The sequence below is a fragment of the Danio aesculapii genome, chromosome 15 (assembly GCF_903798145.1).
Source record: "Danio aesculapii chromosome 15, fDanAes4.1, whole genome shotgun sequence".
Lineage (NCBI taxonomy): Eukaryota > Metazoa > Chordata > Actinopteri > Cypriniformes > Danionidae > Danio > Danio aesculapii.
In genome coordinates, this window is record NC_079449.1 from 26,995,941 (window position 1) to 27,022,563 (window position 26,623).

Below are 26,623 nucleotides of genomic sequence, written 5' to 3' on the forward strand. Positions count from 1 at the left end.
TGAAATATTGCCATCATTTATTGGTTATCAGCTGAGATGAATGAATTATTTAATTGGATACAGAATATCAGTCATCAACCAACTCTTTGAAATTGTTTGTTTTATTTTAGATATCTCGGTAGTATCAAGTATTGTTTTCGGTGGCTAATAGTGAATTTTAGGTTTTAGTTAATTAATTAATTATTTTATTTTATTTATTATTTTTTTGTGAAAAGAATTTTCACTGATCTGCACATGTCTCTTTCAGCTTGATGTTTTGGACAGATTGGGGTGATCGTTCAGCGGGCGTCTTCCGCAGCTGGATGGACGGCTCGAACATCTCCTGCATTGTGTCAGAGGGAGTCCGCTGGCCTAATGGCATTACGGCTGATGAGTCGTGGCTGTACTGGACAGAGGCATATGGAGACCGCATTGAACGAGCAGATTTTAATGGAGGAAGCCGCACTGTCATAATGGAGGGCCTGCCTCATCCTTATGCTATTGCTGTTTTTAAGGTAGGCACAGTGATACTGTATGAATCATGGGAGTGTTGCAGGTAAGCATTGGTAACACATTGTTGAACTTTTGGTGTATTTGTTGGTGTAGAATGACCTGTACTGGGATGACTGGTCCAGAATGGGAATCTTCAAAGCACCTAAATCAGGCTCACCAGACAGTGAGATGATAGTGGGCCGACTGACAGGAGTAATGGACCTCAAGATCTTCTACAAGGGAAAAAACAGAGGTTAGACCTTAAAATAGATACATTTTGTCAAAATTATTCACCCTCCTGTGAATGAAGTTTTTAAATATTTCCCAAATGATGTTTAACAGAGTAAGAGAATTTTCACAGTATTTCCTATAATACTTTTTTTCTTCTGGAGAAAGTCTTATTTGTTTTATTTAAGCTAGAATAAAAGCTGTTAACTTTTGCTAATAAAAGCAAAAACTGACTAATTTTAAGGTCAATATTTTTAGCCTCTTTAAGCAATATTTTTTTGTTATACAATGACTTGCCTAATTAACCTAGTTAAGCCTTTAAATGTCATTGTAAGCTGCATATAAGTATCTTGATAGATATCTAAGCTGTGTCTCATTTTAGTTGCTGCATCCTCCGAAGGATGCAGACTTCAAAGGTGAGTCCTTTGAATTCCATACAAGCTGAACCGAGTGTTTTAGAATGAGACGATCTAGACTACAGAGCACAGATCTCGCCACCTAGCAACCATATAAGCTGCTGTTGATAAGGTGCAATAAAAATTTTTAATTACTTTTTTTAAAAGTGATTTTAAAACTTATTTTAAGAGATCTGAAGGCAAAGCAAGGTTTACAGAAGCTGCAAATACATTTTCTTTGATCCATACATGTACACACAAAAATGTAAGCGCTCTATATACCACGTTTAATTAGACATGTCATACTGTTTTAGTTTTTTAACATGTGTTTAGACATCCAAGTAAAATAAAACCTAATTCATACATTTAATCTGGAGTTTTCTTTTAAAAATGTCCTGCTGTTATCAGCGTGCAATGACCTCAGATTTGGCATTTACACGGGAAATGAAAGACGCATTTTTTTTTACATTTTTTTAAATAAGAAAGCCTTCGTCACAGTGCAGTGATGCAACACCCTTCAGAGGTTGTAGCCTCTGAAATGAGACACAACTCTAGTAAAATATTATGTACTGTCATCATGGCAAAGATCAAAGAAATCAGTTATTAGAAATATTATGTTAGGAAATGTGATGAAAAGTTTTCTCTCTGTTAAACAGAAATTGGGGAAACAAAATATACAGGAGAGCTAATAATTCAGGACGGCTAGTAATTCGGACGTCAACTGTATATATTATATATTATTAACCAATTTAAAAATTCATTTAGCTTAATTAGAAATTCTAAAATAACTAAAACAACATTTTTTTCTTTATCTAAAAGTAAAAATTAAAAGTAAAAATAAAAATGTAAAATAAAACAGTACGGTGTAATTTAGCACATAACATTCATTCATTCATTTTCTTTTCGGCTTAGTCCCTTTATTAAACTGGGGTCGCCACAGTGGAATGAACCGCCAACTTATCCAGCACATGTTGCTGCAACCCATCTCTGGGAAATAGCACATAACTTGTAGCATATAAGACGCAGTGGCGCAGTAGGTAGTGCTGTCGCCTCACAGCAAGAAGGTCGCTGGTTCGAGCCTCGGCTGGGTCAGTTGGCGTTTCTGTGTGGAGTTTGTATGTTCTCCCTGCGTTCGCGTGGGTTTCCTCCGGGTGCTCCGGTTTCCCCCACAGTCCAAAGACGTATGGTAAAGTTGAATTGGGTAGGCTAAATTGTCCGTAGTGTATGCGTGTGTGAATAAGTGAGTATGTGTTTCTCAGTGATGGGTTGCAAATGCTGGATTGGTGGTTCATTCCACTGTGGCGACCCCAGATTAATAAAGGGACTAAGCCGAAAAGAAAATGAATGAATGAATGTAGTATATAATACATGCGACACTGTATTATATATGAAACACTGGTGGAACATGAGGTATTTTTGGTCAATTTATAGATATAATATTTGTCATGCACTTATTTATCTTTTGGGTCTAATGTTTAGAAATATGTTTTATAAATGTACAAATACATGAAAAGCCTGATGCATTATATCTGAATTTTCCATGAAAGAAAAAAAAGTCCCTATTTCCAAGAGGATTTTTTATTAGGAACAGACTCATATTGATGGCTATGAAGATAACAAAAAATTTTATATCATTAGGTTTTATTTCCCTTTTTCCCTGTTTATGGCTTCAGCACCCGCAACTAGTTTTGAATGGAGAAATGTATTTTTAATGCTTTTTTCCTGCTCTACTGTAGGTCAGAATGCCTGCGCGGATCAGCCATGCAGTCTTCTGTGCCTTCCCCAGCCTGGAAACAAGCGTCACTGTGTTTGTCCCGATGGGGTTCCCACCAGCATCCTGCCCTCAGGAGAGCGTCAGTGCCAGTGTCCCAGTGGATACCAACTACACAACAATACATGCGTCAAGACAGGTCTGACAGACACAAGAGTGCCCCATATTATGAGGTCTAAATCAGCTGGTTTACACTTTTATAAGTCTATGTTTTCCCTTGTGTTGCTGTTCCCTTGTATCAGAGCACACGTGTTTGCCAAACCAGCACCGCTGTGCTAACGGGAAGTGCATTAGCAGCATCTGGAAGTGCGACAGTGACAATGACTGCGGCGACATGAGTGATGAGCAAGAGTGCCGTGAGTGATGTCATCAGCCCTGTCCTTGTTTCAGATTTGTTTAACATTTTTTTATTTTAACATGTTCATTACAAATGCACTGGAGAATACATTTGCATGTGCATATGCTGTTAACTTTTTTATTAGCAACAGTGTTTTAGCACAGATGCTAATTTTCAACATCTGTCTACTTGAGGCTTTTAATAAAATAAGTAGCATGGAAAAAAAGAATAATTATATTTTAATATATTATATATATAATATATATTATATACATTTTTCAGGCCTGGAAAATCATGGAAATTAGTTTAACAAATATCTGTAAACTTGAATTAGAATAATATATAACAAATAAATTACAAGCATAGATAAAGTATAGTAAAGATAAAAGTGAATTCTAGTTTTCAGGTATTGACTATTCAGGTACAGATATTGAATAATCAACACTGCATTGTCCTCATTGTATATTATTTAATCTTTATTGAAGTTACAAAAAATGTCTTGTGGCCAGATGTTTTTAAATTTGAAATATTGAATTGTTCACACAGTCACAGTCACTAAATGGACAGTTTACTCAAAGATTAAAATGTAGTCAATATTTACTCACACTTCACTTGTTTCAATACTATTTGATTTATTAAATTATATTCTTTTGTGTTATTTTTAAAAAAGAAAACTCATAAATGTTTGAAACAAGTGAGGGGTATAAGGAAACTTGTACTCCATTGTGATTTAACTCTATATTAAACTATAATCCCAACATTGCATATCCTGCGATGTGACTTTTGCGGATGCACACATTGCGATATTGATATATTGTGCAACCCTAACTTGAATATAGGTTAGTTGTCTTTACTTATTTTCTGTCTTTGGCCAAAAACTTGCTCTCACGTTTTTAGTGCTGTGTAAAGCATTATCAAAATCAATTTTACATAGATATAAAACAAATTTAAACAAAAGAGATTGTTGTGTTTTCTATGATATGCTGTAATAAATATGAACATCATTATTATTTATTTATCATGTATATGTAGATATTACTTGAAACATTATGTCATGAAAATGTACTTGGAAAAGTCATTGAATTTTAGTAGTAAAAATGTTTATGAACCCTGAAATAATTACAATGCACATATAAATAATAAATAATGGCAACTAAATTAATGTTAACAATACTAGTAAAACAAGACATATATGTATATAAATATTTTATGCAGTAGTGAATATTGTTTATATGTAATGTAATATACAGTAGTCAACATTTAAAGTGGATCAAATCATTTCATCAAAGTTGTTCTACAACTGTTAAACACCCATTGTTGTTTTAGGACAATTTTGAAAGACATTTTTGATCCTCAAATGTTGACTACTGTATACATGTGTGTATATATTGTATGTATTACGTTTATCCAAACATACATGCACACATATTTATAAATATATACACACACATGCATATATATAGACATATATACAAGTGCATGCATGCACAAACTGTATACACACACATATTCAGAGTTATTTACATGCAGAGCTATAAAGCAAAGGCAACATGATCAAACAATATTGTAATGTAACACAGATGTTTTATGTGTCCTTCTGTCAGCAGCCACCACTTCCTGTGACCCTTCAGTGCAGTTCCGTTGTGTAGCTTCAGGTTCCTGTATTCCTCTGGCCTTCAAATGTGACCATGAGGACGACTGCGGGGATAACAGTGACGAGGAGCATTGTGGTAATGTTTGGCGATATGTTCATAATGAAATATCTGATTATTTAAAATTGAGCAGCATAATAATCTATTAAAAATTATAATCTGCACGTTAGAACAGTTTGAATGAAACAGAAATGTTTTTATTTCTGTTTCTCAGTCAGTGTTGAAAAAGTTTTAGATCAAATGAAATAAATTAAGATATAGAAGTAATAGTATATATGGAATCTCCTCATCCACCATTAGTGTGCAGCATCCACCTGGATGATGCGACGGCAGCCATATTGAACACCACACGCCAGCTGATTGGTGGAAAGGAGACAGAGTAATGAAGCCAATTATGATATGGAGATGGTTAGGGGGCCATGATGAACAGAGGCCGATGCCAGGGTTAAACTTCTAGTCTTTTTTGAAGGGATTCCTGGGATATTTAATGACCTAGGTTTATCATCACTCAGCAGTATAGAGATCCCATCAATATACTGGGGCATTAGGAACCACGCAGCCCGGAGGTTGAGCACCCCCTGCTGGTCTCACTAACACCACTTCCGGCAACAACCTAGCTTTCCCATGTGGTCTCCCATCCAGGTTCAGTGGGCGACTATGTAAGAGTTGCAGAGAGCTAGCTGCCGGCTGTATGTAAATATTAATTCAAAAATATTTAGAGGTACTAAATAATAATTTAGTACTTTAGTACTTCTAATGATTTAGAAAAAAGCTAGATGGAATTACTAAAGCTACACAAATTACATAAAGTATAAATATAAAAACAAAAAAAAAGTCAAATAATTTAACAAATTTATTGTATCTTTGTTGTATAAAGATTTGTATAGCAAACTATACAATTATGCATATTAATATTAAATTACTAAAACACTTTAAGTCAAAATTTAAATGTTATTTTAATGCACAGAAACCGTTTCTTCCCTCAGGCAATCCATCTCATGAACACTTGATGATAATAATTGTGGAACCAACATCACTACTTGCTACACACTTTTATACACATATACACATATTTAACAACACACTTTACATGCCAATTTGCACATAACAGCTGCACATAAAGCGTTGTATATAGTAATATAACTGTACATACACTTGTCATTTTGTATATTTGCATTCATATGGAACAAAATCAATGCCAAAAGTATTGAATTAAAAAGCTTGTTGAATAGCACAAACTGAAAAAAATAATACACTGTATTAACAAGTTCTTGCATTTTAATGACTTGAATTGCAGGGTTTGTATTTTTAGGTCCTGAAATTTAACATATCTGTTTATTTAAGCTGTGAATAGTTCAACTAAAAATATTTCAAACATGTTTTCGTACTTATAAATTCAATAATTCATTTTCAATTTCCAGGATTCACTTACAAAATATTCAATACCCTTTAAAAATACGATGTATAATATTCAAAAGGTAATTTTCAGTTCATTTTATTTCAGTTCAAATATTCGCTTCCATAAATTCAGTGGCTCAAATTCGACTGTTAAAATTCAACATTACATCCGGGAACTGCAGGAAAAGCAATAGATTGCAGATTGAAGATCGCCAGCTGCTTTTCCACCAGCAGGTGGAGATGGAATAATTTAAGATTTTTTACCCAGTAAATAGACGAGAAAAAAGCTGATAAAGGCACAAAAGTAGCATTTAATATTAATATCAGTGTCTTGGACATTATAAGTAATAAAATGAGTATGAGTAAAATAAGTAAATGATCTTTTGGTCATTTATATTTGCCCTTATGTAACAGAAGCCAGTTGGTGATCGCGTAAACCTCACTCCTCGGATTCAGCGACAGATGTTGTTCTGCAATATTTAGCCGGTAGCCAACCATCACAGTACTGTAAAAATATTAATTATTGTTACACAGTTTCATTAAAAAATGCTGCTTTATTAATGTGCATATCGCACTTCCGGCTGGCAACATATCTGATCTAGACTTTACTATCTTTAATCTCCTCACAGCATTTGTCTCCCATACCGGTATCGCCAGCTCGCGCCCTGCTCGGACCAAGTGGCGTTACATGCACATTAGAGATGCGCGGATGGGCTTTTATTTCATCCGCAACCGCATCACAAAACTCATCATCCGTCCGCCATCCATCCGCACCAATATTTCTGACCAATTTTTAAAACCGCACCCGCCCGCCATCTGCTGATTGGGCTCTTTAGTTGAATGGCTTATTCATTTTTATTATTAAATGAATGTTTCTTTATTGATTATTAGAGAATAGAGAATGACTTTAATGTAGACATGTAGTTAATCCAAACGTGCAAGCCAAATCCAGCATTAATTTACGACGCTTTGAAGTGACGCTAAACGATACGAGGACGTGTCTTTGGTCCTCGAGTCTTTTCCTTGCGTCCTTCCCTCGCATCCCGGAGGTGTGGAGCTAAGACACGAGGAAAGAAAGCAAGGAAAGGAAACGAGGATGCACAAATAAGAAATGAGAAGCACCCTATAAAGCTCTCAGAATATCCAACACGAATATCAGCAGTGAACTCCGTCTCCGATCGGCGCACAGGGACAAAAATAAATAGTCTAAATTAAACTCACTGTACTGTACATTTTTTTTTATAGTAGCCTAATAGAAAACGCATTTTGACACATCATTTCAACATGCTGCTATTTAGCCTACTACTAAATGCCTATTTCACTTTATTTTTTAAGCAAATAGATAGAATAATAAGTCATTTACATTATAGCCTAATAATGTTCACATTTGTAGTTGTCCATAGCAACCCCAAAAACTTATCTGCTTGTCTTGCACATCTAATTAATGGGCACAGTTTTTCGACAATTTTTTTATTTATTTTTTATTTATTTATTTGCTGTGGAAGTTATTGAGCTTGTAGAAATCGGAAACAACACCAATTCTGCGACACAGATGAACCTCTATTGATATCTCTATCAGACAATGCCTATTTTATATGCCAAAAGAAACAACAGGCAGTAAAAAAAAATTAAAATAAATATCTTAATGTAGGCATAGGCTATAGTCGCATGCTTTGGCAAACATTTGAAAAAAAGGCGTAGTTAAGCCTTATAGGCTCAGTCACCCCCACAATTAGAAATTCAATTAACAAATATATATATATATATATATATATATATATATATATATATATATATATATATATATACCATCCCTCTTTGAGCGAACATGAAGTCTGACCAGGCTAAATTGCCTGTATGACAAGTCTATGCCCCAATAACCCATTAACTTACGATCATCCCCACAAACTTGAAGCATAATGAAATACTACGCTTGCGACAAAGAAATTCTGGCAAAATAGCCTTAAGCCTCAGAACGTAAAAGCGAGGCCAAATAACTAATACACAACATGTCTAGAATAGAACAGGCTAAACCAATATGAACGTAAAATTATCAGCTGACCGAACTCAAAAGTTTATATTAAACATGGGCTATGTGTAGTCTAGATAACATAGGCTAATTGGTTTAATATGCCTGACCTTAGGTCTAGTTTGAATTTTCTTGGCACTATGCAGGAATAAAATAGCATCTACAGTGTCAGGATTCAGACGAGAGCGCCTGGCCTCTATAACGCGCCCTGCTGCACTGAAGGAGCGCTCACTCACAGCACTTGTTGCTCATAGACTCGACTAAACATATTACTACGTGATGAAAATGTGACTATTTCAAAGTGTGCTCGATTATTTGGATGTAGGTATGGTCAGATCATATTTAACAATTTATACATATTTTTTTTATTTGATTGGTACAACCGCCCGCCACCCGCCCAAATTTAATTAAAATATTATTTTTCGTCACATAATCCGCCCGATCCGCGGTTTATCCGCGGAGTCCGCGGCTGAAACTGCCAACCGCGCATCTCTAATGCACATAAACCGTCTTTTGATGAACATGATGTTACATTCTCTATCTTTATTAACTCATTCTTCCATAGATGTAAAGTATAATATTGACTGGCTGCTAAAGAATATAAACGTAAGAGAAAGGAAATAAAATAATCATACAAAAATTCAAAACCAGAGAGATTTTATGAGAATGTCACACAAAACAGTTTACTTGCAACTGTTGGACAGATAGTGTTAGATAAAGACAGTGTTCAGGTACAATTTAAGGTTGGGTATGGATGGGAAGTGTAATTTAAAATAATTTAACATAGCGAGCAAATGCATTAAAGGAGCGTCTTCAGTTATTAATACAGAACCGTCTAATATATGGCATAAGCATTAAGGGGTTATTAGAAGTGTTTGCGCTGTTTAAACGCAGCTTTTTTCAGGATTGGGGTAGGCTATAGTTTTAATTATTTAAATTATTATTGTTGTTGTTATTATTTTATTATTATTATTGTTATTATTCTTATTATTTTATAACATTTATTTAGGCTACTGCGCTTGAATAAGTCATCCGTGGTTCTAAATTAGTATTTCTTTTTAACACTCTGCCTGCCTTTCATTTTTCTAGTTTTTGGGGTTCTGCCATGGTGCCTTTAGTTTGTCCAGATTAATTGTTTTTATTGTTATGTAGTAGCCTAGGCTTACTGCACGCCTTTATTTTTATATTATGAATATATATATTTTTTTACTTTATTATTTAAAATGATTGGCGACCTCTAAAATATAGACTAAGCCGAAGGAGAATGAATGAATTGATGAATGGATGAAATATTTGGCGTTTTTTTTTTACACCTGTGCGGCTTGTACGCGGTAAACGCAAACGCGTACACACACACACACTTAGCGAGAATCACGCGACCGTCACCACCCCCACTTAGCTAATTTCCGCGACCGTCACATCCCTACCACGTAGCGTAAATGAGCACCTGCCCATTTAAGAGTCTGTGAATAGCACTGCAGAACAACGTCTGTCGCTGAATCCGAGGAGTGAGGTTTACGCGATCACCAACTGGCTTCTGTTACATAAGGGCAAATATAAATGACCAAAAGATCATTTACTTATTTTACTCATACTCATTTTATTACTTATAATGTCCAAGACACTGATATTAATATTAAATGCTACTTTTGTGCCTTTATTAGCTTTTTTCTCGTCTATTTACTGGGTAAAAAATCTTAAATTATTCCATCTCCACCTGCTGGTGGAAAAGCAGCTGGCGATCTTCAATCTGCAATCTATTGCTTTTCCTGCAGTTCCCGGATGTAATGTTGAATTTTAACAGTCGAATTTGAGCCACTGAATTTATGGAAGCGAATATTTGAACTGAAATAAAATGAACTGAAAATTACCTTTTGAATATTATACATCGTATTTTTAAAGGGTATTGAATATTTTGTAAGTGAATCCTGGAAATTGAAAATGAATTATTGAATTTATAAGTACGAAAACATGTTTGAAATATTTTTAGTTGAACTATTCACAGCTTAAATAAACAGATATGTTAAATTTCAGGACCTAAAAATACAAACCCTGCAATTCAAGTCATTAAAATGCAAGAACTTGTTAATACAGTGTATTATTTTTTTCAGTTTGTGCTATTCAACAAGCTTTTTAATTCAATACTTTTGGCATTGATTTTGTTCCATACATTCACTACTTACTTCTATTTTTTTTAAATATATTTATTATCTGTTTTTGTCCTGTCTCTGTTATCCTGTTGCACTGTAGAAGCTCTGTCACCAAAACAAATTCCTCATATGTGTGAACACACCTGGCAATAAAGCTCGTTCTGATTCTATGATGCATGGATTTAAACATTAAGCTTTATAAAGAGCACATTTCAAACCAGTTTAAGGCCGGCTCACACTGTCCGTTTTTTTCACTGTAAGATCTCAGCTGTCATAAAGTCAGACTGAACGACAATGAAGGCACGCCAAACACGAAAGAAAACACCCCCGGGGTTTGACGTCATCCACCCGTGACACTTTCCCTATCCCGCGTTCTGAAATGATTCCTCACAGCAAACGGAAACAATCGCAGCAATTTTGCACACGGCGTGTCTCAATAATAAAACCAAGTAGAAAAAAATCTGTTTTGACATTTCTCCGCGGTTGTTTGAATTGTCGCATGGATTGCGTCACATAATTCAGAGCTCCTATTGGTTCTTGGATTGACGCACATCACAGCTGTTGTCACACTGTAGGAAAGTGTCTGAAATCTTCTGACACTGCCAAAACTTTATCAAAAGAAAAATCTGATCGCAACAGGCACTAAGCGGCTGTCTGTGAACATATCAAACCTAAGATCAAAGATCACCAGTTTTAGCCTAGGATTTCAGGAATCTTTTAGGATTTCCCAAATTTGTCTCAGGCTTAAGATTTTGCCACCTGCAAGTGCTCTCGCATGTTTCAAAAGTTATGACATATTTTTGAGTAGTCTTTCTCAATGTGTCTTATCTTTCCTTTTAGAATCTCACAAGTGTGGACCAGGAGAGTTCACCTGCGCAAGAGGCGCTTGTATTCGGGACGCATGGCGCTGTGACGGGGACAACGACTGCAGGGACTGGTCAGATGAGACCAACTGCACTGGTGAGAGAAAACAGACTCATTTGCACACATACTTGCAAAAATATACAGTAAAACATGCCATATTTGCATCTTTAACATCCATCTCTTCCTCTTTCTGTTTTATGAAGTGGGTCACCATACGTGTGAGAGCAATAGTTTCCAGTGTCACACAGGTCACTGTATTCCTCAGCGCTGGGTCTGTGACGGAGACGACGACTGCCAGGATGGCTCAGACGAGGACCCTACGCAGTGTGGTCAGTCATAAAAGCTAACTCGTCCTCATGTCAAATCAAACCAAGGATGCCAATGATTGATTAATTACTGATTATCATTTAAGCTGATATTGCTTATTTATGGTCGATCAAGCACAGAAGTCATTATTTTAAGACACATTCGACTTGCTTGCAAAACACTTTCAGCCACTGCAGAAGTAAAATGAAGCGAGCAAAGCATGAGTTTATAAACAGCTCTCTGCCACTATGCCTGGAGAAAGAGAATTGAGCATCAGTTTACCATTTGAGGTTGCACCGCATCCATTGTGGGCAGCATTATCAGATCGCTAATTATCTGAAATGGATTAGTGTATTGTCTAACTCAGCTGCTAAATTTAAATCATTAACATAATATTGTAATATTGACATGTTATTCATGTGAAGTACATAAAAGATTGGGCCAATAACTGTATGGCATTTGCCTTTAATTTGTTATGGTCCTTCATGAGTAAACGTGTGTGTGTGTGTGTGTGTGTGTGTGTGTGTGTGTGTGTGTGTGTGTGTGTGTGTGTGTGTGTGTGTGTGTGTGTGTGTGTGTGTGTGTGTGTGTGTATATATATATATACACACACACACACACACACACAATATGTAAATATATATAAGTATATCTTACAAACTGACCAATGTTTACTCATGAAGGCTATATATAAAATCAATGACTGACATACACTCGCTGGCCACTTTTTTAGGTACACCTTACTAGCACTGGGTTGGACGCACTTTTGCCTTCAGAACTGCCTTAATCCTATGTGCCATAGATTCAACAAGGTACTGGAAATATTCCTCAGATTTTGGTCCATATTGACATGATAGCATCACGCAGTTGTTGCATATTTGTCGGCTGCTCATCCATGATGCGAATCTCCCATTCCACCATATCCCAAAGGTGCTCTATTGCATTGAGATCTGCTGACTGTGGAGGCCCTTTGAGTACAGTGAACTTATTGTTACGTTCAAAAAAGACAGTCTGAGATGATTCACGTTTTATGTCATGGTGTGTTGTCTTGCTGGAAGTAGCCATTAGAAAATGAGTACACTGTGGTCATAAAGGGATGGACATGGTCAGCAACAATACTCAAGTAGGGTGTGGCATTGACACAACGATGCTCAATTGGTACTAATAGGGGCCAAAGTGTGCCAAGAAAATATCCTGCACACCACTACTCCACCACCACCAGCCAGAATCATTAATACAAGCCAGGCTGGATCCATGCTTTCATGGAGATGATGCCAAAATCTGACCCTATCATTCAAATGTCACAGTAAAATTTGAAACTCCTCAGACCAGGCAATGCTTTTCCAATCTTCTATTGTCTAATTTTGGTGAGCCTGTGCGAAATGGAGGCTCAGTTTCTTGCTCTTAGCTGACAGGAGTGGCACCCAGTGTAGCTCTCCCAGTAGATCAGCAGTTTCTGAAATACTCAGACCAGCCTGTCTGGCACTAACAACCATGCCACGTTCAAATTCACTTAAATGCCCTTTCTTCCCCATTCTGATGCTCGGTTTAAGCTACAGTAGATCGTCTTTACTGTGTCTACATGCCTAATATTATTGAGTTCCTGCCATGTTATTGGCTGATTAGAAATGTGCGTTAACAAGCAGTTAAACAGCTGTACCTAATAAAGTGGCCGGTGAGTGGATATATAGACATATGTGTCAAATCCTAAAAGCTTTTTATTTACAGTACAAAGTTTTTTCTTTTGTTGAGGATGCTTACGTTTGTATTGTCATTTGCACATCCTGTCATGCCATAGTAATAGACACTTCTTGTATAATTACAGTTAATGATTAACAACAATACATATTTTTTGTGGGGGGTGGGGGGTTGGAGTTGTCATCTCTATTTCAAACATTTTTTGTGGAACACAAATGGGCACTTAAACTGTAAATCAGTCCCTCCACTATTTTGCAGGTACATTTTTTAAATATTTGTGGCCTAAATTCTTTATTTTGTGATGGCTTTTCTTTATTTACTACAATGAAAATACACAAAAATATAGTAAAATCTTCCTTTTTTGATGTAAAATCTTAAAGGTATGTGTACATGTTCTGTCACTGTCCATGAATAACAATAATAAGTGCCATCAGAGGGCAACTTATTTACTGTATATTCATATTTTCTGGTGTCGTTCTGCAGGGAGGCAAAAGTGCAATGGCTTCTTATGCTCGAATGGCACCTGTCTACCTGCAAGTGCTCACTGCAATGGTGTTGAGGACTGTCCAGGTGGCGCTGATGAGCAAAACTGTGGTATGTTCTCCATTTCTGAAGTGAAATTGATATGCATGTTGTTTTGTAATTGGAACTAGAGGGTGCTAATAACAGAGTGTGTTTCACAGGTCCACTCTGTGCACACTATATGGAGTTTGTGTGCAGAAATCGAGCGCAGTGTCTGTTTCAGTCTCTGGTTTGTGACGGGACTCGGCACTGTGCTGATGGTTCTGATGAGGACCCCATATATGCTGGATGCTGTGAGTCCAATGATTTAATATCTAAAATGTGAACATTAGAAACCGATATTTTAGGAACATGTATACTTTTGAAACTCTCTTCAGTGTTTTAAGCTTGCATTTATTTAATTACAAATACAGTAAAACAACACAGACCCAATCCCAATTCCTCCCCTTAGCCCTACCCCTTGTTTTGCGCGTTCACCTGAAGGAGTAGAGGTGTCCCAATTCTCTTTAGCTTGAAGGTGTAGGGCTAATGTGAAAGGCTAAACTTTGCTATGTATAATCCATAATAATAACTCCTGTTTAGTAGTCCCACAACATACTTTCACATCTGTCACTCAATGACACTTGAATACCCGGTCAGAAAAGTCTAGTGGCAGGGAATAAGCTTTGTACAGTGTCTGGTATAATGTTAATGGTGTTTTTGTGTGTTTTGATGAATTTGGCCACAATGTAAATACACAGTACAGTTACGAGCTTATTGCCACATTAAATCGTTATGATAACACGATATCTTTGTCTTCAGTGACAAAAAATAACACAACTGGAATAACTACAGCAGTCACCATCATCGATCTCATTGAAGTAAGAGATCGTGATGACATATGATGGTGTGTGCTGGTGCTGTAGTGCTGTTGTGCTGTCCCATTTGTTAGGGGTAAAATATTAAGCTCTTCCCCTTCACATTCTGTTTCCAGAGTAAAGGGGTAGGGGTAAAAAAATAGAATTGGGATTTGGCCAGTATTGTAGTATCAAAATTTAATTTTATTTAAAGTTTTGTGTAACGGGTATTAAACCTTAAAGGACCAAATTATTAAAATCAGAAGATTACTAAGAACGGGAAAGGAGGTAGTGGTGATGCTGAGTAACTCACAGAGACAAAAAGATATGTTGCAAAACGTTGTTCTGTATTATATACACACACAAAAGAAATAACAATAGAATAAACACTAAGTAAAAATATACCCCGGGTGCACCCTTTATATGATGTTGTAAAATTTTGTTAAATTCACAATTAAATCAACATAGATGAGAGTTCAAATAAATCAACAATTTCCAAATTGTTTTGTTACATGTAACCAAATAAAATGTTTCCACATTTATCAAGTTTCAAATCCAGGAAGATCAAAATAAAATAAATTAATTATTTACTTTCAACTGTCTTTTGGGTACTCACAAAATGTCCTCCTCTTGGAAAAAAAAACAGTCTTAAGGATCAAATCCTCTTACTTGAGTGAAGAGAAATAGTAGAAAAAGCAAGTGTCCCTTTTCCCTAGAAATCAGTCCTTTCCTGTAGGTCCACTGAAACTGCACTTGGGAGGCTCGCCATCAACCGAGAATCGCAAGAATTCCAAAATCCAGCAACAAAAAAAACCTGGCCTGTTTTCACAGACCAGAGCAAATTTTCAGTATCACAGTATAATAAAAAATATATACATAAAGCACAAAATAGCATCAAAACATCCACAAAACATATACAAAAAAAATATTGTCATAACAAATAACATTAATTTCAGTTACCTGTTCTTCCAATGTATTCTTTTTTTTTTCTTAATTCCTATCAGGTACACGTGACCACAGTGATGTCTGTGAGCAAGTCAAAATGCATCCATCACACTCAAATCAGCATATATCTACTCAATCCCTCGCCATCCTTGTGCTATAGACTTATATTTTTAACATTATATTGGTTTTAAAAGTTTTAACTAGTGTATTTTCGCTATATTTACTTTATAATCACTCGGTTTTCTTTTCTGTCACGCTGTGTGTCTCTTCCGATGTTTCAGTAATATCCGCAACCACAAGGGGGCGGAGATGAGCATCCAGCGCTCTCATTTGCTGTCTTAAGACTACTGACAGCCTGACACCCAATCAGAGAATTATAACTCACATATACATGTTTTAACATTCTTTATACATTTTATTTTGATACTTATTTTAGCATCAACACTTTAACACATTAATAATGATGATGAGGTGTATATTTATTTATTATTTTATCTGTCTTATCTGTTTTATCTGTCTAATCTGTTTTATCTACACTCATTCATTATTTTATGGGGGTTACACCTTCCCCTCTTGAAACAATGCAAGTCCCTTTGCATGCTCTGAGCGGTTGAGTAGTCACTATGTTTGCTGGAATGTCAGAAGTTATAGGAGGATCACCCAGATCTTCAACACTATTGAGAGAGTTAACAAGAGCAGTGCTTAATCCTTGAAACAGAGACTGAACAACATGAGACAGAGGATTTCCAAGCTGGAAGTAGGTAAGTCTCTCAGGTTTGTCTCTCTCCCTTACAGAACGTCTTAGTGGAGGTATTTCTTGTTCTGATTGTTGTTCTTCTCTTTCACAAGAAACAGAGTTTTCTGAATCATTTGCCTCTTCAACTTTACTCTCTCTCTGAATTGGTAAGTCTTTATTGTTATCAGTTTCAGGTTGGTCTTTTCCAGGTGTCTCAGTTGTTTCACAGACTTCCAGAACATCATCAGATGGGTTATCAACTGAAGAGTGTACAGGTGCATTATAAACTGGAGGATCATTGGCTGGAAGATCATCAGGTAAGTTGTCAACTGGAGGAGTTACAGGTAGGTTATCTTTTTGAGTTCCTTCCTTGCATTGAGTTCCATCTTGTCCAAGGTTTTGACCAGCTGATTCATCAGCTAAAGACACACTCTTTCCTCTTACTGGTTGGGGAACATCATACACTGTAGAAAACTGCAATGGTTCCACATTTTGATGGTTATCACCATACCACTCATAATCCTCATCTTCTGGACTAAGGAAAGGACAATCCTCTTCAAGTTGTTGGAAACCTGGATTCTGCCTTGTTCTAGGTCTTGACATTTTGGGTGGGGAGGGGTTTGAAATGTTTGACAATGGCAGGTAACCACAAGGAAGAAGGAGGTCCCTGTGAAGGGTACGAAGGGGACTTTCACTGCTTTCAGGATGAACTGTGTAGACAGGTAAGTCGCCAGCCTTCTTTACCACCACATACACCTCAGATTCCCACTTGTCCGCTAACTTGTGCTTACCACGCAGTCTGACATTTCGCACCAAGACACGATCCCCGACCTCCAAAGAAGAATGAGTGACAGATTTGTCAAACCTGGTTTTGTTCTTTTCAGCAGTTTTCATCATACCTTGTGAAGCAAGCAAATAGCTTTCCTTCAAGTGTGATTTCAGCTGTTTTACATACTCTGAATGAGGAATGACATCTGATTTCCCATGATGAGGCAGACCAAAAGCAAGGTCAACAGGCAATCTTGGCTGTCTGCCAAACATCAATTCATAAGGAGTAAACCCAGTGACTTCATGCTTCGTACAATTGTACGCATGGACAAGTGGCTTGACAAAGTCTTTCCAATGGGCTTTATCTTTTTCCTCCAAAGTACCCAACATGCCCAGCAGGGTCCTATTGAAGCGTTCAACCGGGTTTCCCTGCGGGTGATAGGGAGTTGTTCGGCTTTTCTTTATGCCTGACACTTCACAGAGCTCTCTGATGACATGTGACTCAAAATCAGGGCCCTGGTCACTATGCAAGCGTTCAGGAAACCCATAGTGTGTGACAAAGTTCTCCCAAAGACACTTTGCTACTGTTTTAGCCTTCTGATTAGGTGTAGGATAAGCCACTGCATACTTGGTAAAAAAGTCTGTAATAACCAAGATGTCTTTGGTATTACTCCTGTCAGGTTCCAATGAAAGGAAATCCATACACACCAGCTGTAACGGCCTAGTGGCATGAAAATTGACCAGAGGAGCTGCTTTTTGGGGTTGTGCCTTCCTACGCACACAGCGACTACACTCCTTTACTTTTCGTTCCACATCTGCAGCCATTTTTGGCCAGTAGAAACGAGATCGAATCAGATCTACAGTCCTCTCAATCCCTAGGTGACCCATGTCATCATGTAAACTGCTCATCACCAAGGGTCTTAAATCCTCAGGGAGTACTAGTTGGTAAGTGAGTGAATTATTTTCCTGCCTTCTTCTATAGAGTATTCCATCTCGCAACTCAAGACGATTCCACTCCTTTAGAAAAAGAGGAAAAGTTGGAATCTCTTTTCGCACTGTAGGAGAAGGTTTCTCCCCCAACTCCAAGTGGAAAATAACTTCTCGAAGGGCTGAGTCTGCTCTCTGCTTTTCACCAATCTCATGTGGTAGGTAAGGCATAACAGGTAATCCATCTAAATTACAATCCTCTCCATACTCATCAGGTACAGCATCAGGACGGAGTGCAAGTGATCCCACCAGTGCAACCCCAGAAGCTGTGTCCTGGTTGATAAGGTGCTTTTCGCAAATAGCATGGACTACATCATTTGGGGCACTAACAACGTCTGCAGCATCATGGTGATGGTGTTGTACAAATTGATGGATTCTTTCCTGCTCTTTACTGGACCAAGCAGTCTCAGGAATGGTTTCCTGGGGTCTCCTTGAGAGACTGTCCGCATCTATATTCTGCTTGCCAGCTCTGTACTGCAATTTGAAAGAGAAGGTGGAAAGAGCTGACAGCCATCGATAACTTGTCGCATCCAATTTTGCTGTAGTGAGGATATAAGTCAAAGGGTTGCTATCTGTAATAACGGTGAACTGGTTACCGTATAAGTAGTCATTAAACTTTTCAGTCACTGCCCATTTTAGGGCAAGGAATTCAAGTTTGTGAGCAGGATATCTAGACTCACTGTGAGACAACCCTCTGCTTGCGAATGCTATTGCACGCATCTGCCCATCCTGTTCTTGATAAAGTGCTGCCCCTAGTCCTTTTGTACTTGCATCAGTGTGGAGAAAATAAGGGAGTTTGGGGTCAGCAAATCCCAGAATAGGTGCAGAAGTGAGTTTTTCTATAATGGTTCGAAATGCTTCTTCACAAGAAGGCGTCCATCGATCACCAAAGGACTCTTTTGGGATATGGTACTGGCTTCCTTTGTTACACTTCTTGGCACCCTTTCTTAGCGGAGGATATCCTGAGGTCAGATCATTAAGTGGCTTCACTATTTTAGAGTAGTCCTTGATGAAACGACGATAATATCCCCCAAAACCTAAGAAAGACCTAAGTTCTTTTAGGTTTTTAGGTACAGGCCAGGTTTTTAAAGCTTGAACCTTCTCGGGGTCAGTCTCCACTCCATGCTCTGACACGATATGTCCCAAATAGCGGACTGAAGTCTGGAAAAACTTACATTTTTCCAAGGAGAGTTTCAGACCGTATTCCTTTAGATGAAACAGGACATTTAATAGTCGAGTCTCATGTTCTTCCAATGTGTCTGAGAAAACTATTAAGTCGTCCAAGAAAACAAGTACCTCCTTCAGATTAATGTCCCCCATACATTTTTCCATTAATCTTTGGAATGTACTTGGGGCATTCGTCACACCCTGTGGCATGCGATTAAACTCCCAAAATCCCAGTGGACAGACAAAGGCGGTTTTGGGTTTGTCTGCCTCATCCACTTCTATCTGGTAGTACCCAGATTTTAAATCGAGGACAGAGAACCATTTAGATCCTGTCAGAGCAGAGAATGTTTCCTCAAGATTCGGCAATGCATAGGCATCTCTTACTGTTTGAACATTTAGCTTGCGATAATCTATACATAGACGTACATCCCCATTCTTCTTCCTCACCACCACAATTGGAGAAGAGAAAGGTGACTCTGATTCCCGGATGACTCCACTTGCAAGAAGATCTTGTAGATGCCTACGAACTGCCTCAATATCTTGTGGATGAATAGGTCGTGCCCTCTGTTTAAAGGGAGTTTCATCGTGCAATTTAATGCTATGCTTCACTTTCTGGGTGTGGCCAAAATCTAGGTCATGATGACTGAACACTTCAGGTATTTCTCTGAGTTTTTTAGAAATGCGCTCCTTCCATACCTGAGGTAAGGGGGAATCACCGAAGTTCAGAGTGAAATCACCCTCTCCATTCCTATTGGAAGTTTTTGAAAGAGGCTGTAAAGAATCCACAGCATGGAGCTCAGCGATCACACATCTGGGTGGGAGAGTAATGTTATGATTTGTCTCATTGGTAAGCACAACTGGTAGGCTATTTATCTGGTTCTTAGGCTGATTAAGGAGACACCGCTTGACAAACACCCCTCCAGGTAGAGACGAATCAAGTGAGTGCTCCACAAGTATAGTCTGATCTATTCTGCATGGATTTGTAACTGAACCTCCCACCACTACAGTCTGACCAGCCTTTAAAACTTTGGGTGCTCGACTTCTCAATCGTACATGGCCAAGAACACCACTTGTGTTTTGTCTCCATCTTATTTCAAGAGTTTTAAGTACCACTTTGTAACCATATGAACAAGGTTGAAATTTTGGGGGATCAGCACTTAAATACTTCTTATAGAGAACATCCAAGGTGTTTGTCCCTATAAGAACCATTGACTGATTGTGAGCTTTTACATCAGGAACTACTAAGGCTACTGTAGGTATTTCAATGCTCACTCCTAGTAATTCTTCTGGAAAGGTAATTCCCATTTCTATGTATCCTTCGTAAGGAACAGATAGACCATTTGCGCCTTCTACTTCCAGGATATCATCAATGGACTTAATTGGGTATCCTGAGAGATGCTGTTCATAGAAGGACTTTGGAACTGTTGTCACTTGAGAGCCTGTATCCAATAAACAGTTGCATTTTTCATTAGCTATAGTAACTTCAGCAATGCTCATAGCACCTATTAACCCCTTTGGCAAGCTAGTGCTTTGCACTTTAGAAACCTGACTTTTTTCAAAAACATGATTAGTATTGGGACATTGTGATTCCAACTCAGCCCCTGTCTGTCCCACAACAAGGACTGATTCTAGTTTAAATAAGGGTTGGAGTTGGCGTTCTGAGAGTCCCATAGTAGCTGTTTCTCTCTCAAAAGTTTACGCTTGGCATTAACAAGTGTGGGGTTTGGCTCAGAAGTGCATGAGGATGCAATATGACAATCCTCACCACAGGTGAAGCAGTACCATGGTCTAGGCCTGTCCTTTTGTCTTTGGCTAACTGAAGCCCTAGTTAACTGGTTAGCAGTATCTGACTTCTTTTTGTCCAGTTTATTTACTACTGCTTGCTGTGAAGCTTTCTTCTGGGTTTTATGCGCAGGAACAAGGCTAGCCAACTGACTTTGTAGTTTTGCTATCTGTCTCTTGATCTCCTTAGTTTCAGCTGCAAGTGATACCATGTTTGAAACTTCTCCTTGCTCCACCTCAGAAGAAACCCACGTCCTTTGCGAGTGCATTACTGCTCTTGGTTTAGAAGACCCAAGATGCTGCTTCATACGAGTGACTTTTGCGGTGTGTTTGTCTTCTTCAGTGCGTAGCATAAGTAGAAGCTGCCCAAATGAAGGAGGATCATTACGCCTTCGCTCTAGCTGCAGGTCAGTAATTAGATCATTATCCCAGCAGCCTCTACAGAACTGCTTAAGAAGATGCCGATCTGCTTCTTCAGGTGAGACACCACCTCTTTTTATTGTCACTCTCAAAGCTGTCTGCAATCTGTACAAGTAAGTAGATGGCTTTTCACCAGCGTCCTGCAGAGTATTCATGAACTTTGCAAGGAGTTCATCTCCATCCTCAACAACTCCAAAAGCAGAATCCAGCAACTGAAGGTAAGCTGATGATGGAGCTTCAGAGCTAAGATGTTTTATAACATCTGCTGCGGGGGGTAAAAGACTGTCTACTATTTTCCTGGATACGTTCAAATCAGATAAGGTGGAATCTTTCAGCATTAGCTCTACACTGGAGCGCCAAGTGTCGTAATCGACCTCACTTCCGGGTCTGGGACATTTTCCTGAAAATACCCTCAGCCTTTGCTGCATAAGTCCTTGAGTAGCCACTTCCCCAGATCTCACCACATGTTCAATTACGAGTTTTTGAACCTCAGGTGGATTTAACACCTTTGAGGAGGTTAAGAGGGGGGGGCTCACTTGGTTTGGCAGAGGTATGTTGTGACAGTGAGTCATCTGGTTGGCTAATTTTGACAGGGGCTGGGGTAAAACTCTCTTCAGGACATACCTGAGCATGCTGTTCATCCAGATCCTCGTCATCAGCCTCAGTGTCAGCGGACGTTGGAGTGAGCTCAGCACTTATTTGCGACAGCATCTGGCTCAAGACAATCTCAAAATCAGTCCCACTCAATTTTGCTACTTCTTTCAGTCCCTCCAGGTATGACTTTGTGACACTGGTTCCCTTATACTGTGTAAACACACTAGATAATGCTCTCACATGGTAAATAACACTTGGGTTACTGGATAGCTGGTGAGTATAAGGTAGCTGTGGCTCTAGAGAATGCAAAGCTTGGCCACTGGTATATTCAAGAATAACACTTTGATAAAACTCAGAATCCTTGTCACTAATAAAAACTGTTTTGGCAAAAGAACCATATTGTTTTAGAAAATCAAACAGCTCATCATCACTTTTGTCTTGTGTTAAACCGCTAATGATCACTGAATTCGGAATTTTAATACCTTCTGCCTCTATTATATCCATTGTCAATTTTTACTGGTCAACGTAGGCAAAAATAATGGCTTAGAATGTAATTAATACTCAGCAACAGCGCCACCTCCTGGCTGGCTCGCCACTTTGTAACGGGTATTAAACCTTAAAGGACCAAATTATTAAAATCAGAAGATTACTAAGAACGGGAAAGGAGGTAGTGGTGATGCTGAGTAACTCACAGAGACAAAAAGATATGTTGCAAAACGTTGTTCTGTATTATATACACACACAAAAGAAATAACAATAGAATAAACACTAAGTAAAAATATACCCCGGGTGCACCCTTTATATGATGTTGTAAAATTTTGTTAAATTCACAATTAAATCAACATAGATGAGAGTTCAAATAAATCAACAATTTCCAAATTGTTTTGTTACATGTAACCAAATAAAATGTTTCCACATTTATCAAAGTTCAAATCCAGGAAGATCAAAATAAAATAAATTAATTATTTACTTTCAACTGTCTTTTGGGTACTCACAAAATGTCCTCCTCTTGGAAAAAAAAACAGTCTTAAGGATCAAATCCTCTTACTTGAGTGAAGAGAAATAGTAGAAAAAGCAAGTGTCCCTTTTCCCTAGAAATCAGTCCTTTCCTGTAGGTCCACTGAAACTGCACTTGGGAGGCTCGCCATCAACCGAGAATCGCAAGAATTCCAAAATCCAGCAACAAAAAAAACCTGGCCTGTTTTCACAGACCAGAGCAAATTTTCAGTATCACAGTATAATAAAAAATATATACATAAAGCACAAAATAGCATCAAAACATCCACAAAACATATACAAAAAAATATTGTCATAACAAATAACATTAATTTCAGTTACCTGTTCTTCCAATGTATTCTTTTTTTTTTTAAATTCCTATCAGGTACACGTGACCACAGTGATGTCTGTGAGCAAGTCAAAATGCATCCATCACACTCAAATCAGCATATATCTACTCAATCCCTCGCCATCCTTGTGCTATAGACTTATATTTTTAACATTATATTGGTTTTAAAAGTTTTAACTAGTGTATTTTCGCTATATTTACTTTATAATCACTCGGTTTTCTTTTCTGTCACGCTGTGTGTCTCTTCCGATGTTTCAGTAATATCCGCAACCACAAGGGGGCGGAGATGAGCATCCAGCGCTCTCATTTGCTGACTTAAGACTACTGACAGCCTGACACCCAATCAGAGAATTATAACTCACATATACATGTTTTAACATTTTTTATACATTTTATTTTGATACTTATTTTAGCATCAACACTTTAACACATTAATAATGATGATGAGGTGTATATTTATTTATTATTTTATCTGTCTTATCTGTTTTATCTGTCTAATCTGTTTTATCTACACCCATTCATTATTTTATGGGGGTTACACCTTCCACTCTCCCTGTGTTGCAGTTTGAGCTCTTGAGGACCCCTTGCCCCCCTGCTGCAGTGTCTGATCTTTGCAGGCTGCCCCAGAGGCCACCTACTCTGCCTGGGTTGCAATTAAGGCTCTTGAGGACCCTTTGCCCTTCAGCTGCAGAGTCTCTGACCCCAGCGGGTTAACTCAGGGGCCAGCCACTGTCCCTAGGTGGCAGTTAGGGCTCTTGAGGGCCCTCGCCCTTCTGCTGCAGGGTCTGTGACCCCAGCGGGCTACCCCAGGGGCCAGCCACTCTCTCTGGGTTGCAGTTTGTGCTCTTGAGGGCCCCTTGCCTTCCAGCTGCAGTGTCTCTCACCCCAGCGTGCTACCCCAGGGGCCAGCCACTCACCCTGGGTGGCAGTTTGGGCTCTTGAGGGCCCCTTGTCCTCCAGCTGCAGGGTCTGTGACCCCAGCAGGTTACACCAGGGTCCAGCCACTCTCCTTGCATTGAAATTTGGGCTCTTGAGGGCCCCTTGCCTTTCAGCTGCAGGGTCTGTGACCCCAGCAGGCTGCCCCAGGGGCCTTCCACTCTCCCTGTGTTGCAGTTTGAGCTCTTGAGGACCCCTTGCCCCCCTGCTGCAGTGTCTGATCTTTGCAGGCTGCCCCAGAGGCCACCTACTCTGCCTGGGTTGCAATTAAGGCTCTTGAGGACCCTTTGCCCTTCAGCTGCAGAGTCTCTGACCCCAGCGGGTTAACTCAGGGGCCAGCCACTGTCCCTAGGTGGCAGTTTGAGCTCTAGAGGGCCCCTTGCCCTCCAGCTGTAGGGTCTGTCACCACAGAGGGCTCCAGCTGTAGGGTCTGTCACCACAGAGGGCTGCCCCAGGGGCCAGCACCTATCCTTGGGCTGCAGTTTGGGCTCTTGAGGGCCCCCTGCCCTCCAGCTGCAGGGTCTGTGACCCCAGCGGGCTGCCCCAGAGGCCAGCTACTGTCCCTGGGTGGCTTTTAGGGCTCTTGAGGGCCCTCGCCCTTCTGCTGCAGGGTCTGTGACCCCAGCGGGCTACCCCAGGGGCCAGCCACTCTCTCTGGGTTGCAGTTTGTGCTCTTGAGGGCCCCTTGCCTTCCAGCTGCAGTGTCTCTCACCCCAGCGTGCTACCCCAGGGGCCAGCCACTCACCCTGGGTGGCAGTTTGGGCTCTTGAGGGCCCCTTGTCCTCCAGCTGCAGGGTCTGTGACCCCAGCAGGTTACACCAGGGTCCAGCCACTCTCCTTGCATTGAAATTTGGGCTCTTGAGGGCCCCTTGCCTTTCAGCTGCAGGGTCTGTGACCCCAGCAGGCTGCCCCAGGGGCCTTCCACTCTCCCTGTGTTGCAGTTTGAGCTCTTGAGGACCCCTTGCCCCCCTGCTGCAGTGTCTGATCTTTGCAGGCTGCCCCAGAGGCCACCTACTCTGCCTAGGTTGCAATTAAGGCTCTTGAGGACCCTTTGCCCTTCAGCTGCAGAGTCTCTGACCCCAGCGGGTTAACTCAGGGGCCAGCCACTGTCCCTAGGTGGCAGTTTGAGCTCTAGAGGGCCCCTTGCCCTCCAGCTGTAGGGTCTGTCACCACAGAGGGCTCCAGCTGTAGGGTCTGTCACCACAGAGGGCTGCCCCAGGGGCCAGCCACTATCCCTGGGCTGCAGTTTGGGCTCTTGAGGGCCCCCTGCCCTCCAGCTGCAGGGTCTGTGACCCCAGAGGGTTGCCCCAGGGGCCCACCATTCTCCCTGGGTGGGAGTTTGGGCTCTTGAGGGCCCCTTGCCCTTCAGCTGCAGGGTCTGTCACCCCAGCAGGTTGCCCCTGGGGCCATCCACTCTACCTGGTTTGCAGTTTGGGCTCTTGAGGGCCCCTTGCCCTTCGGCTGCAGGGTCTGTGACCCCAGCAGGCTGTGACAGTTAAAGCAACACCATATGGGTTGTAAATCGACTCTTTATTAGTGATGTATTAACATTAACCTGAGTTGATTTCTGTGTGGAGTTAAATTAAGGAACACCAGTCAGAGTTCATTTCTCATTAGAGTAAAACAGCGTAACAATTTTCAGCGCTGAACAGTGTTCAATTTTAACTCAAAATCGAGTTAATTTTACTCTGAAAATATAACACAACGAAAAGTGTTAATTTAACACCAATTCTAAGTGGGAGCAAATACACTCACGTGCAGTGTTAAATTGAACTCTTAAAGAGTTTATTCAACATAGCTAAATTTACTGTGTAGTGGCTGAAGACAAACGTGACTGGGACCTCATGCAGCCTTATGTCCTCTTCAGCATACGAGAAGTTCCTGTCCTCAACTGGCTTCACCCGCTTCGATCTCCTCTTTGGTCGTCAGCCTCGGGGCCTTCTAGATGTGGCTAAAGAAGCCTGGGAGCAGCAGCCGGCAGCCCATCGGTCCATAATTGAGCATGTGAGACAGATGAGGGAGAAGATCGACCGGGTCATGCCGTTAGTCCGGGAGCATCTGGTCAAAGCCCAACAAGCCCAACAGCGCCACTACAATCGGGCAGCCCAACCACGGGAGTTCCAATCCGGAGATCGAGTGAAGCTCCTAATCCCAAATGCTGCCTGCAAGTTTCTTGCCACCTGGCAAAGCCCCTTCACCATCCTTGAAAAAATTGGGCCAGTCACATATCGGGTGAGGCAACCTGGCAAAAGAAGAGCTGACCAACTATATCACGTCAATCTTCCA

At 39.8% G+C, this 26,623-nt stretch overlaps 1 protein-coding gene across 4 annotated transcripts in view; it reads left to right on the plus strand.

The window, feature by feature from the left end:
• The window catches only part of sorl1 (sortilin-related receptor, L(DLR class) A repeats containing), a 142,393-nt gene that overhangs the window by 92,371 nt on the left and 23,399 nt on the right, over positions 1 to 26,623 (plus strand). For 2 of the 4 annotated variants that reach the window (XM_056474295.1, XM_056474297.1), the window contains exons 20-28: positions 248 to 494; positions 586 to 724; positions 2,831 to 3,004; positions 3,108 to 3,221; positions 4,807 to 4,932; positions 11,272 to 11,391; positions 11,499 to 11,624; positions 13,783 to 13,893; positions 13,983 to 14,114. In XM_056474295.1, coding sequence (XP_056330270.1) covers positions 248 to 494; positions 586 to 724; positions 2,831 to 3,004; positions 3,108 to 3,221; positions 4,807 to 4,932; positions 11,272 to 11,391; positions 11,499 to 11,624; positions 13,783 to 13,893; positions 13,983 to 14,114 — 1,289 coding nt within the window. The remainder of the gene's footprint in view (positions 1 to 247; positions 495 to 585; positions 725 to 2,830; positions 3,005 to 3,107; positions 3,222 to 4,806; positions 4,933 to 11,271; positions 11,392 to 11,498; positions 11,625 to 13,782; positions 13,894 to 13,982; positions 14,115 to 26,623) is intronic. The other 2 variants (XM_056474296.1, XM_056474298.1) reach the window with 1 other exon arrangement.